General features: G+C 38.1%; 1 protein-coding gene across 1 annotated transcript in view; it reads right to left on the reverse strand.

Moving 5' to 3' along the window:
* The window catches only part of DCDC2 (doublecortin domain containing 2), a 73608-nt gene that overhangs the window by 33282 nt on the left and 26485 nt on the right, over positions 1-13841 (reverse strand). The window contains exons 5-7 of the mRNA XM_064443708.1: positions 10057-10203; positions 8867-8921; positions 6246-6447 (exon numbers count right to left, since the gene is read on the reverse strand). Coding sequence (XP_064299778.1) covers positions 6246-6447; positions 8867-8921; positions 10057-10203 — 404 coding nt within the window. The remainder of the gene's footprint in view (positions 1-6245; positions 6448-8866; positions 8922-10056; positions 10204-13841) is intronic.

Here is a 13841-nt window from a genome sequence, read left to right on the forward strand (position 1 = left end):
ATATGAAAGTGTCACAGCACCCTACAATATAAACTAAAAAGCTGCTGAAGGATGACTGGTTCAGTCATCAGCAAGAAGCCTCTCCCTAATGCACCACCTCAACAGTATGGAAAGCATAGCAGACAGCAGTGCCTCCCTACAAGATGTCTGCTACAGATAAAGACAAGTAGAAGTGGAGTTGGGAACTTCTGAAGATCATCATCTCCTCTAGGAGCTTTCCATTGGGTTAATCAGAACAAAGGTTGTCAAAGACAGTCTGGCTTGGGTGAGAAAGCTTTCCTTGCAGCAGGAGCATGACCACTGCAGGACACAGGTACAAGAAGTGGGCTTAGCTTATGGCTTTGCTCGAAGACCCACCCATTCAAGATACTGATTTCTGCAAAGTGCAGAAATTAAGTTTATAACAGCAGACTGAAATCCAAGTTCAGTAACAGCTATGCTTGGGAACACTTAGACAAGAACACTGACAACACTGTTGCTTGACATACAGAAAGTTGGAAATAGCACCAGACGGGCTGCCTGGTGAATCTGGTACTTCGGATGATGTACCAGAACACGTTTTCCAAAGTACACTGCAAATGATGATCCTTACACTTTCTGTTCTTATCTCAAGAAGGAGGTAAGTACATTCAGATGTACTCCATGGGAACAAGAGATGGGCAGGCAGGTCAAACCCAAGCAGCCTACTGAGCCATGAAAAACAAGCTGTAGGATAAAGACATGTTAGGTCATCTGGGTATGAGAATATTTTCAGTGTTTCCATATTTCTAACATTTCTTTCCTGCCTTATTGGTATGCTAAAGGTCACTTTAGTATGTCAAAAGAAGCAGGTGGAGAAGCCAGCCACAACCTCGTCTGCTTGAAAGAGGCAAACTGGTTTGTTTCTGTGGTTAGTAATGAAACATGGTAGTGCAACTTCCCCACAGTGAGCTTTTTTTCCTGGTAGAGAAAGGACTGCACAGGTCAAAACTGAGCCAGGTGACTATCCTATGATGTGCCATAAAAACAATGCCAATGCTGATAAGGGCAGAATGTTTCAGGCTTTGCTTTTGTTTCTCAGATCCCCCACTGACAGAGCTGTAGTCGGTGGGCTCATAAAGCTGATTTGACTGATAAGGCTCTCTAGGGAAAGCTTTTCATGGGGACTACTCCGCTGCCTACCCCTGTTCAAAAATGTATGCCAATGAACTAAGAACTTCCACTTCCCATCTGCAGGTAGGTAATTTGGTGGAAACACTTAATCAAGCTCCTGTGCTATATTTAACTCAATAGACAGTCCCACATGCAAAAAATATTCAGTTAATGAGAAATAAAGAAACAAACTTGATAGCAAAACAGGCTATCAGTCAAAATAATATGCCTTTAGCAGTAAGTTTAACATCATCACAAATCACACAGCCATTCAGTCCCTTCAAATAATAAAGGACAGAAATACGGTCTAATGCTGACCTCTGCAACCCTATATTTTTATGGTCCAGCTGGGTTTCTGTCAAGGGCAGTCTCTGACCCAGATGGTTAGCTGGGCAGGAGGATACTGAAGCTTCAGCACTCCACACCAACAGCTCACAGCTCCTACAGCCTGCCTGCTGGTGCTTCAGGTCACTCCACCTTGAGGTGCAACCAGAAAAAACACTAGGGAGGCAACAACTGCATAGAAGATGACCCTTTGGGGTCAGTATAGTACATTCTCATTGAACTACTTTCACTACAAGCTATGAATGTTCTGACTATAGCAGAGCTCCTAAGAGCCAGACCTAAGTGAAAAGGCCTTTGCTTTGATTTTTCAAGAGTTGCCCTCTTCCCCCAGATTTTGCCTGCAGGTGCTGCAGTCTCTCACAAGCAAATATGGGCAAAAAAAAAAAATACAAGAGCAATTTAAGAATCCTTCACATCCCACAGGGACATGTTTATTTCCTAGTGCTTTTGACTCTCCAGAAAGAAGCCTGCTGTTCATTTACACAGGAAAGAACAATGGAAACAAACATACAGCTATAGACTTCGGTTACCAAACATGGCATAATGTGTTAACTCCTCTTACATTCCTAAGATTCAATAGAAAAAAGATATTTATATCTGTCTGCATGCATAAAACCTAGAAAAGTTGTTATCTGAGTAACACACAATCTCCTATTAGTATATGGGTCAAGAATATAAAGCTATAAAACTACCATCACACTAATAATTAAAAAAAAATATAAAAGAAATGCTGCCTCCAGAGATTCTCAAAGATAAGGGTAAATTTAAACAATTTTAGCTACAAACCTAGACATTTCCTATCTCTCTGAAAGGCATTATTGCATCCTAGGGAAATATGTATACTAAGTACATTGAAGCACTCAATTTCAAAGCAACTGTGTGCTGTTAGGTACCACTAACAATGTTATAGGTAAATTTTAGTGCTTAATGTTAATCATGAAATACATTAATTTTGGGGGTCATATTAATTATTTCAGTATGAAATAGTTTCCTATATTTTTGAGCCATATTCACAACAACGTCACATTAAAACGTTCTTGTGTACAGTTATCACTGGATTAAACATTGTGAATTTTTAGATTTTACCACTATATGGCTAAGTTACCCAATTCACCATGCTTCAGAACAAAACAAAAAGAAACTGCACTCAGTGTAGAGTGTTCATTTTGGCTGGGTTTACACGGTAATTATGAAATAACATATCATTCGATACAAATGTCTTGCCTGCTTCCTGTAGCAGAAGCAGCAACCTCTACTGGCGCTCTTCCTTAGTCCTGTCTCAGCCTCCTCTGCAACACTGCATCTCAAATGCCATCGACTTCCAGAAAGACATTTCTGTTTCTCTTTAAATGGTGACACACACGACTTGCCTCAGTGTGTCAAAAGAAACCTCAGATGTTTTGGCAACAGCATCAGCTCTTGTCAAAAGGTTGGGTACCTCTACCAGTCTCTTAGACCTGAGACAGTTCAGAAAATAAACCGGGTACAGAGGCTGAATTACCCTCTCTTATGATGAGACAGACATATTTCAGAATGTGGTGCAGATATATTGCTTGGCTACTATGACAAAAACTATTGCAGCAAGCACAGCTGTACCTTTTGCGGAGAGGGGAAAAATGCAACACAAACAAAAAACCTCTGTGGATTTTAAGGGACATGGAGCACTCCCTTACAAATTTGCAGCCAAAATGACGAAAGGGAAAAAACAGGGACAAGTGGGATCTCTCGCCAGTGTTGTGTCATGAAAATGATATGTCTTATATCATGATACATGTATGATGTATGAATGATACATGTCTCCACATGTTTTCCATGCAATGATAAGCCATTTATTTAAAAATAAAAAATGCCACAGCAAAAAAGAGTTCCGCTAAGAACAGGCTCAGAACAACTGCACAGGGCTTCCCATCTGAAATGGTGAATATAGGATAGTGGCTATACTGTCCTAGCTATTGAAGGCTTGTCAGGCAAAATGCACAAAATGGGACATCGCACTTTTGCTCTTGATAACAGAAAAAATTTTGTCATAGTTACTGCAAAATACCAGAAAGAAAAATGGAACCAGGAAGGGAAAAAGACAATAAATAAATACAACATTTACTTTGAATCATGTGGCAAAGAAATACATTTAAGCAGAACTGGAATAATGTAATAATAAGGATGCATCTCTTGTTAAACTACAAGCAGGGCTGAAAATCACTTTGAATAGTAGCCTTGTGATGAGAAGCTTAAGGAAACTGCTCCCTGGAATATTTTCCACTTGATCTGTCTGAACAAATATTGGGGAATTTAACTGGGGAAAGATAAGTCTGTAGATGTTTGCAAGCCTGCAGTTGTCACTGTGATTGGCCTAAAGACTTAAAGGAGTATGAGATGGTTTGTTTTTTGTGCTTGGCAAAAGAAAACAGTTTTCGCTGGCTCAGTATACATCTCCTTATTGACAGAGATCCACTGAGAGCAGGGAGCGCACCCCAACAGAAATCCATTACATGGCCCTGGATTTCTCATCCCATACTGTTTGAATTCAACCTACAGATTTCATCTCCCTCAGCAACTGTGTGCATGACCAGCTAGGTCTATTGGGACTTGCAGAACAGCACACACATCAAATCACCTGTTCCCACTTCTGCTAGCAGGTCTTCACACACAGAGGATAGAGGAGCACAGAAGAAAGCGAGAGCTTATCCCAACATATGTTTTAGATCAAAACAGAGAATCAGCTGCCTTGAATAGCTTCTCTTAGTTACACAAGACCCACAAAGCATGGAAACGATGAAGTGAGAAGCAGTCAGTTCCTCAATGAACATAGTGGATTTCCAACCATTTCTGTCAGCAGGTGGAGCAGCAATAGTGCTAAATATAGAGAGGAAAATCTCTCTCTATATTTGTCTGCTATCTACCAAAGTAAGATTTATCTCTTAGTCACTGCCTGCTGAAAGCACAGAGAAGCTATTGGTGCTTCTAGTACTCTTCCCTCCACTGGGAAATGAAAGAAAGCTAACAGAAACCTCTGATAACCTAATGCAAGACAGACAAAGGCAAAGAACAAATATCTCTCACCTTGGCAAGAGGGGTCCAGGAAACATCTGTAGAAACTTAAAAAAATCCTCAGGCCAGAAAAAACAGCATATAGAAAATCACAATAATGGCACTATACCTATCAGAAAAAGTTATGTGGCGTGGCTGTTCTTAATGTAAGAGGTCTGACTGAGATCTGCCTAGTCATAAGTAGAGGTTCAGAGCAGTTCAGTACTCTGAACAGAAGACTAGATCAGAACATGTGGATTTTGAGCTCTGTATAAAGAATTCTGTACCAGCATTTCCCAACAGAAGTCAATGCATCTGTTTCAAAAAAAAAGAAAAAAAAAAGAAAAAAAAATATGTCAATGACTGAAGATATCCAGTGTAGACAACTGCCTAAATGTAAAAGCCTTTCCCTGCATTCTTTGTGACTTACATAATGATTCTGAGCCTTTAAAAACGGCAAGCCAAGCATAAAGGCCCCCTCTGAGAGGTCAGGTCTGGTAGTGTCTCCCTCATGTGTTTTTAGCATGCACTACTCAATCTGTAAAAAGCATGGATGCACCGTGAAGATTTCAAGGAGAATATAATCAGTCATTTCATGAGTTATGAACGACAAATTATTCCAGTCACTTTCATTCTAATATAATCATTATTCTACAGTAAGAAAAAAAACTTGACCAAAAAAGAGTTGACTAAAATTATGTCCAGTTACCAGCAAAAGGAGAGAATGGTATTTGAATCAAGACTAAAACAAACCTGAAATTCAACAAGCTTACTCTTGAAAAGACAATTCTATTACGGAAGACTATATTTCATTGACCTTTTAAAACTCAAATTCACAAACCTGCTCCTGACTCAAAGTAAATTTACAGCTCATGATTCTAGACAGAGGTACAAAACTGCGCTGTTGTATGACATACATTGAAGTTTTAGACCACGATTTCTTATTGCACACTTAACTATTAACACTTAAACAGCTGTGAAAAGAAATGTCCAGTGCTATGAGAAGTATAATTTATTTCTCCTAATAGATATAAATTGGCCAGTATTAATGACTTTTGGAACTACTACTAACGAGGGAAAATAGCCATCCCAGCATGTCAGCAATATCTGTAGTGAGGGGACAGTCTTCTAACCATTAAAAAAAAATGAGGGGGGAATATCACACCATAAGATAAGCAGTTTCTTGAAGAGGATGTTTATGACTAAATTTTTAAAGTGCTGCCACAGCACAGTGGGGGAGAAAATCTGAAAGTGCCTCCAGCAGCTCTGCTGTACCATTAGTCTCAGCAGCTATCGGCTAACTGGAGTTCATGTTTGTGTTATTCCCCCAGGGTCTAGTCATTTTGTTACAGAGAATCAGGCAGCTAACCAGGGATCCTCATGGAGAGCGAGGTGTCCTTTGAGCAGACCAACTCCTTTTCTTCACTTTTTTGCAGGGCAGAACAGTGGGGAAAATGGTCAAAATGTTTTTATTATACTTTTATCAAAAGCATAAAGATAAGATGATATTAGTTTAACTTGCAAGATATACCAAATATCATATACAGTCTCCTGTGGTATGTAAATGAAGCCAGGAATGTAGCAGTTATGCACAGGTACATTTCCCTAGCAGAAAGAACTTTTGTAAATTCAGTTAGCCAGAGTAAACGGACAATTCAAGAACTATAGAAGCATATTATTCCACTATTTCAAGTGAAGATCAAAAGCTACTCTGCTACAATAGTGTTTATCTCAGTACTGACCATTGTCTTGAAGGACTCCTGTGGAAGCTGTTGCTCTTCCTGTCTGTTTTACTTTCGTAGAGTTGATAGAGAAGTGTCGTCTGGACCCAGAATCCTCTGGATTCTGGCTTTTTTTGTCCTTCCCTTTGGGAGGCTGAGGTGAGGAACTGTTTTCTCCCAGGTCACTGGATCCAATGGTAGATTTAGATTGCCTATCATTGCCCTGAAAAGAAGAGTACATAATTATCACTGGTGAAAAATGACAAAGTCTATTTTTTTATTTTCAATATTATTTCAACCTTTTAATACTAAGGATTGGTATCAGGTGTTAAAGCAGCATATTAATTTACAATCAGTACAGTTAAGCAATATTTTAAATTATCCAGAAAACTCTATCTCATCAACTTACTATATGATCCAACCAATTACATGCTCCTCAACAACTCCTAGAGGAAAATAACACATTTATTATAAGGAAATAGTGCTTCATTTGATGAAAAGAATGGCTAGGTGAATCTATACACGCATGCATATGATACACAGCTATATCTCATCCATGCATATGTGCGGAAAGCCTGTGTAAATGAGACATGGACATTCATCTGCTAAGTGTCAAAAGAAGCTGGAAGATGACAGTCTTCATGTGGCAGTAACACTGACTGCCAAGTGGACACTAAGAAAGGGGTCTGCCAACACATCACCTCTGAATCACCTCCAAGGACATCAGCCAGCTCCTCTGCTTGCTTTGTGGTGTATTTAGAAACAGAACCAGAAACCTGGTTCTTATTTTTACAGCTTTGATGTATGTATGATCCTGGGTGTACTAGCAGAGAATTTCTTCAGTCTAAATCTGTTCACAGTCAACATCGTAAAATCCTGAACTGTACATAGCAGCCTTTTAGGGTGCTGTTTATATCGTTCTAGGCTGTGTAAAGACTTACCAACTCAACACCCTCATTGTTGCCTCTAATTAGGGGCTGTCAGCCTCCTACTTTTGCCAGTCTAACAGAACACGTAGTTCCTTCCTAATCCAGTTCTGTCAAAACACTCCATATAACAACAAAACACTCAAGCAGATAGGGCAGAAAACCTTATTAGTATCTGGAACTGTTCACCTTATCACAGACTTGGCTAAATCACAGAAGACTTCATTGTTTCACTTAGTGTGCCTACATGAACAATTCATGCCAGTTTAGAACTTGCCCACCAGAAAGGCCTTTCATTCTGCAACGATCATAGACAATTCTTTTCACCTCACTGCTAAAGTTAAAAGGTAATGCTATATAAAATTAAAATCTTTCAGAAGAACAAGTCCTGAGCAAAATCCTGCATTTCTTTAAAAAATCCTGCATACATTTTCATATTCTTATATGAGTCTTCTAGTTTTCACATAATCAGTATAAAACAGTTTTGGTTAAAATATCTTACTTAAATACCATCTAGCTTTTGCCATCTAATCTACCATTTATCTACCAATCTACCACTTATTCTTTCTCTATAAAGAGAAGTGAGGGCATGACAATATTTCAGCCTCTTCCAATTCAAACTGGAGACTGCTACTCCCAAGCAATAATAGTAAAAAATGTAGATACCAAATTGAAGCAAACAATTGCATGATTTATATCAGTTGAAGTATTGCATTAAATATTTAACAGCAGTAGCACATATTCCTGCCTCCTTAAGTTTTGACACTTGTTATTAGTATGTATTGCAATCCCAATGGAATAAAAAACAAATAATTTGCTGTTAAGTAATGGTAGAACAGGCAAGAAGTTAAAAACAAAAAACCTGTTAATGAGTTATATTTACAAATGCTAGAATTGCAAAACTCACATTTCTAAAAACAAACACCACTTGAAAGTATGTTCTTTACTGAGGTTTTACCTTCTGCATTTCAACAGACTGGAACACAGACAGGTATTTTATTGCTTATTTAGTTTAGTGGCTCCAGGCTTTTTGTTTTGTAAACAGTGAATGGACATGATCAACTACCACAGTTATAATGACAGACTGTGAGTCTGACTCTCCACTGTCTTGTACTTGTACAGCAAACTGCACTTGTACAGAATCCATGCAAACAGATACTTACATTCTGTTTTGCCATTGTTTTAAATCCACAGCGGACTCATTTTGTACACATATAAATAGCTATATGGGATACAAAGCAGTAGAGGCTCAAGCTCTGTATTTAATGGTTAGGCTAGGGCAAAACACATCAGAGAGGAAACTGGTTTAGGGCCTTACTGAGACTCAGCATGCAGAAACGCCATTTACTGCAAGACATTTTGTAAAAGTTTCTGTGTTTTTCCTTTAGGTGTATAATTTGAATAAATAATTTAACAAATAAACAAAGATAGCTGACAAGGTTTATGGGAAAGACCTCAAAGCAGCAGTTGATCTTTGTTATGGAAGGTTTTATAAAAAATAAAGCAGCCATTATTGCAATAATATTTTCTCAGATTTCTTTTGTCTAATTGACACTGCAGATAGCTACGGATTCATCAAGCTTTAATAAGCATACCACCAGGTGGCTGCAGATTTTTTCTCTTCAGATTTAATTAAAACCCAAAGGACATGGACTTTCCATCTGCCAGAATTAAGTGAAATCAGAAACAAACTTTATTATGGCACTTGATACTTACACTGCCTTTAGACTTTCGAGATCCCGCAATCGGAGGTAGTACAAAGGCTTTGGAACTGCAGAAATAAGCCATATCTTAGAACTGTGTACACTGTCACTATCATAGTCACTATCTATAGCCAAGTCAGATAACACGACGTAAGCTATGGCAACAGCATTAATTGTTTTCTTCATTGCACATTTTTACTAAGAATCACTCATTTCTGTTCACTAGACTATATGTAAACACATAATCATTAACTTATTCAAACAAATTTAATACATTTCCCCACAACACATGCTTTATATATATTGAAAATCTACAGAGTAGTATTCAATGAATTACTATGTGAAAGATCCTTACAACTACTCTAACGGAAAAGTTCCAGCAATTTCAGTAAAACTCTGTTTACACCAATTGATCAACATAGCTTTTCATTGTCCTTAAATTAATTTGTTGAAAATGCTGTTTCCTAAAATACTTTCAAGTTACTCATATTGTCTACAGTTGCTCACTAAAAAAAAAAAAAAACAAAACCAACCAAACAAACAAATAAAAAACCAAAAACAGACCCAAAATGAATTACGCTCCAGTTTATATGCAGAACATGGGACAAATTCTCTAGATTACACCAATTTGTGGGACAAATTTCCATTTCTTTCTATTTATTTCAGTGAAATGGCTCCAAGTTTTCATATTTTCCAAAGATACTAAAAGCCCAAGTTTCTCCTTACAGAAACCTGGTTTAGGACTCTGTTATGTGATAATTCCAGCCTACAAAAAATAGACTCAAACATAAAGTATTCATAAGGGAGTACGTATTCCACAAAACATTACCAAGCAAGAGTAGATTTAGGATGGTGTAGCTGCACTTAATCTCATCCAGCTGTACACATTTGTATCCCAGGAAAAAAAATAAATTAAGCCAAGTAAAAAATAATCCTTTCTCTGACATTAATTTTGGATACATTATCAATAGCATGTTTATGAGGTGAAATAGTCTTCTGAATTTCCGTTTTCTCTTTTGCTTTTGTTATCTCAACTTTCTCAGAAGTTGTCAATAAAGTTTTGCATCCATACTAACCCATCCATCCATCCTTCCCTCCCTCACTCTTGGAATGATGATTTTGTAGAGTTTACTGCTGGTATTTTGTAAACAAAATGACACACACAAGCACATGAGAAATATATCGCACACCTATAGAACTTACCCCTGTGGCCTTCTTATTGTAGATTTGCTAAACAGCAGATCACCATACGGCAACTTCTTAAACTTTTCTCTACCCACTGCAACATAAATTTGCCCATTCTCCAAGTCTGACCCATTCTGAACAAGTTTTCCATCTAAAGTGTAAAGTCTGAAAAATATGAAAATGCTTGATATAATAAATCTTAACATTCAGTTAGGTATATTAAGAGCATTGTAAGCTACATTAATCTAAACTCACTAAATCATGTTGAATTTCCAGATATGAAACCCAATAAAGTACAGTGGGTGTCATACAATGATCAGTCACTACATAAAAAAAGACAGAGCAAAACAATTACCTAAATCACAGTTTATATAAAACAGATTAAATACTATTATAATTTCTAAAATGAAATAAACTACTTTGTACTTAGGCGGTCTTTAATGCCTTTCCCCTGATACCTTGGAAGGGATCTATTCCATGGGTTCCTGAACCCTTGCACACCAAGTTCCACCTCCCATCTGTGCTCTGGGCACTATGCAGTAATCTGGGAAGAACAGGGCATTCATGGCCCTGTGACTGAAAACCCAGTACCTGTCCACCTAACACAGACCAAGCTATAATATTGTACTTGTATTGCATAGAACAGAGGGTTATATTGTATAGAACAGAGGGTTGGAACATGGCTGTACCTGGTAGGGTAAGGCTGGAAGGAGCAGGAAATACAGTAATACATTATAGCAAGAAACTGTGTATCTACAATACACAGGCACCTACAACACCACGAGTTAATGTCTATTATACCAGGTAGATTTTTACCACAGTAATTTCTGTTTGTACACTTTACCAAGAAGAAATGCATTAGGGGCTGGGGGGAGGGGATGGCGGTCAACACATTCTTTCTATGCTATCTCAATTACTCCATTGTCGAGTCTGTGATTATATTTAAGTATGGTCAAAACAATGAGGAAGGAGGAAACATTCAATAATAAATAAGCTCTTTCCTATGAAGCTTATTCCAAAACTCAATAATATTCATATTTCATTAAAAAGTCAACATAAAGTTTTGCCTTTAAGTGTTAAATGCAGGGATGCCGAATGGCCATCTTAATTACCTTTCCAGAAGCCTCCTACAGGAGCTACTACATATGTTATTCATAAATTTTAACACAATGCAAGGAGATATAAAATGATCCATACACCTATACAATGAACCTTTTAGGAAGAATATAAAGAGCCTGCCTTCAGAACACCCCTGACTTATAAAGTGCAAAAATTTTCAGTTTAATAGAGAAAAATAGACAAAAACCTGCTTCTTAAGTTCATACACAGGGTGGCACAACCTTGAAGAAACACAGGGAAAAAAGATGAAGCTTATAGAACCAGGAATCACAGAATAGCTGAGGCTAGGCATGATCTTTGGAGACTCCCTATTCCAACTGCTCCATGCAGAGCAAGAACAACTACAGCAGGTTGCTTGGGGCTGTGTCCAGACTCTACAACCTCTCCCGGTAGCCTGATCTGGTGTTTGTGCAAACATTTCACAGGCATGCCAGCGATTCGAAGAGCAATTTATGTTTCACTATCACGCAGACGACATCACAGCAATGAAAATAAAACAAGCAATCTAAAAATCAGAAATAAGCCTATTCCTGAATTAATCTCACTGTGTTTTGCTAGCTTATGTTTTGCTTTGGGGAACTCAGGGGAAAAAACAGCAAATCAGTGTACCACAGTTTAAGAACTGTCTTACATATTTTATGGTGCTTCAGGTATATAGGGGTACATACAAACATGGCTGTGGGTTTTTGTTCCTGATCTTTCACTTCGCTTGTGGTGTAATATTATCTTTAATTCTTAAAAGCTGTTGGCTCCCAAAAATGTTATGGACAAATATCTGGTAGTCTCTAGTTGTATTTTTCACCCTGAAAATAGTAACCATAGAAACTGAACCAAACATATTCAGTCACTGAAGACGAAAGTGAAATTAAAAACGCATTTAAAAAACACATAACTTCAAACAAATAAATTACTATTGACTTAAGTATCACACAGATTTTGTGACACTTACTTTTGAAGCCTTCTACCCACCCACCTGGCCACAACCATTCAAAGACCAGCTGGGTCCTCTCTGGCTAGTATTATGCAACAAAGATGTTCTTGTGGTCACTTCTTCTGGGGATGACCTAGGGCTTGTCCTGAGGGATGTCAGTGGACTTCCATTGTCCCTCCTGAAGCCAAGCCAAAAAGCGGCAGCCAAAACACAGCAAGCATACAGGCTGACAAAGGAGACAGCAAAGACACAACTTGCAGGACCAGTATTCCCGAACTCCCAGTTGCCCATGGACCAGGCACCTGCCCATCAGGTTGCTGTACCCCATCCCCATGCACTATCTGGCAAGCAGAAAAGCTACTTGCTCATTGTGCCAGAGAAGCTACTTGCTCATTGTTTCCTCTCTCATATTTCTTACTTACATCCCTGTCCTGACAGAGATGTTCAATATTTATTTTTAAAGCCACATGTGAAACTGCGTAAGACTTGGCAGCTTTGTATGTCTTTTAATAACACAGAAAAGAAAAACTGCCATATACATAATGCAGGTTCTCGTAATTCCACTTATCCTTCTTTAATGAGAAATTATATCTTCCCAGCATCAGTGGTCTTACAGGACCTAATGCTAACACAGTTTCAGTAAACCCCAGCAATTAATGTGTAACTTATTAAAGAACAACGATCACTTTACTAACGTATTTAATATGTACTCCTAGCATTTTAAGGAAAAGAAAATGAAAACTGGGTTAATAGAAAACCAGAAAAAGGAAAACATTAAATAATTCAAAATGTCAGGTACATTATCTTATTTTTTAAAGGATTAAAACTCAGCACTGAAGGGAATGTCTCAAAAGCAATCCTAGCTATGAACAGAATGATCTATGCTTTCATGTACATCATTCAGTTTCACCAAGGAGTGACACCAAGTAATAAGAATAAAACTTGAAAGGTTTTTTAAATTGCTAAACAACCTGAGAGCAGAAAGAACTGGTATGTTGTAAACAGCTGTTACTTTGCTCACTTCTGAGTTGCACTAGCTGAGAATCAGATCCAGAAAGCTTCAACGTGTGTAGGTTTACTTTACCACAAGGAAAAGTGCTAAGTAGCCAGAAAATAGGAAAAGAGAAATGCAAGGATGAGAGGAAAAATTGGATGAGTGCTAATAGTCAACATATAGCATTACCTTAATCTTTTATTGTCTGTATCAGCTTTGGGAAAGAAATCAGAAGAACTGAAAGACTATTTTACCTTCAGTAATTTGAGAAATATTTTGCAAGCTTAGCCTTAGACGTTGCGTAAGCTGTGAAGAATTATTTTCCAGAAAAGGCCCTCTCCCATTCGAGGAATGGATTTCTGTAATGTCCTCTGCAGGGGGCAACACTGGAATGTCAGTAATTTGCCAGTACACACCTTGGCAGGCTGCTTACAATGCAATGTTTCTCATAGAAACTGCATATATCATTTTGCTCTAAAAATTGCAACAACTACTAAATCCTATTTGAGAGAGCTTATTTTACATTGTAAAGGCCTTAAGGGACTGAAACTTACTTATCAAAGAGGTCACATCCTATTCCTGGGATACCACAACTCAGACCAGCTGAGATACTGGAACTGGCAAACCCCCAACTACAACTTTGGCCTTGGCTCTTGTTAGGAGGCTGAGCTGGCTGAGTGTAAAGCACATCCTAGTCACAGCACGAGTCTTCAAAAACCAAAGAATCTATAATATTTTACTTGAAATTGTTTGCCCCAA

The sequence above is a fragment of the Phalacrocorax carbo genome, chromosome 2 (assembly GCF_963921805.1).
Source record: "Phalacrocorax carbo chromosome 2, bPhaCar2.1, whole genome shotgun sequence".
Lineage (NCBI taxonomy): Eukaryota > Metazoa > Chordata > Aves > Suliformes > Phalacrocoracidae > Phalacrocorax > Phalacrocorax carbo.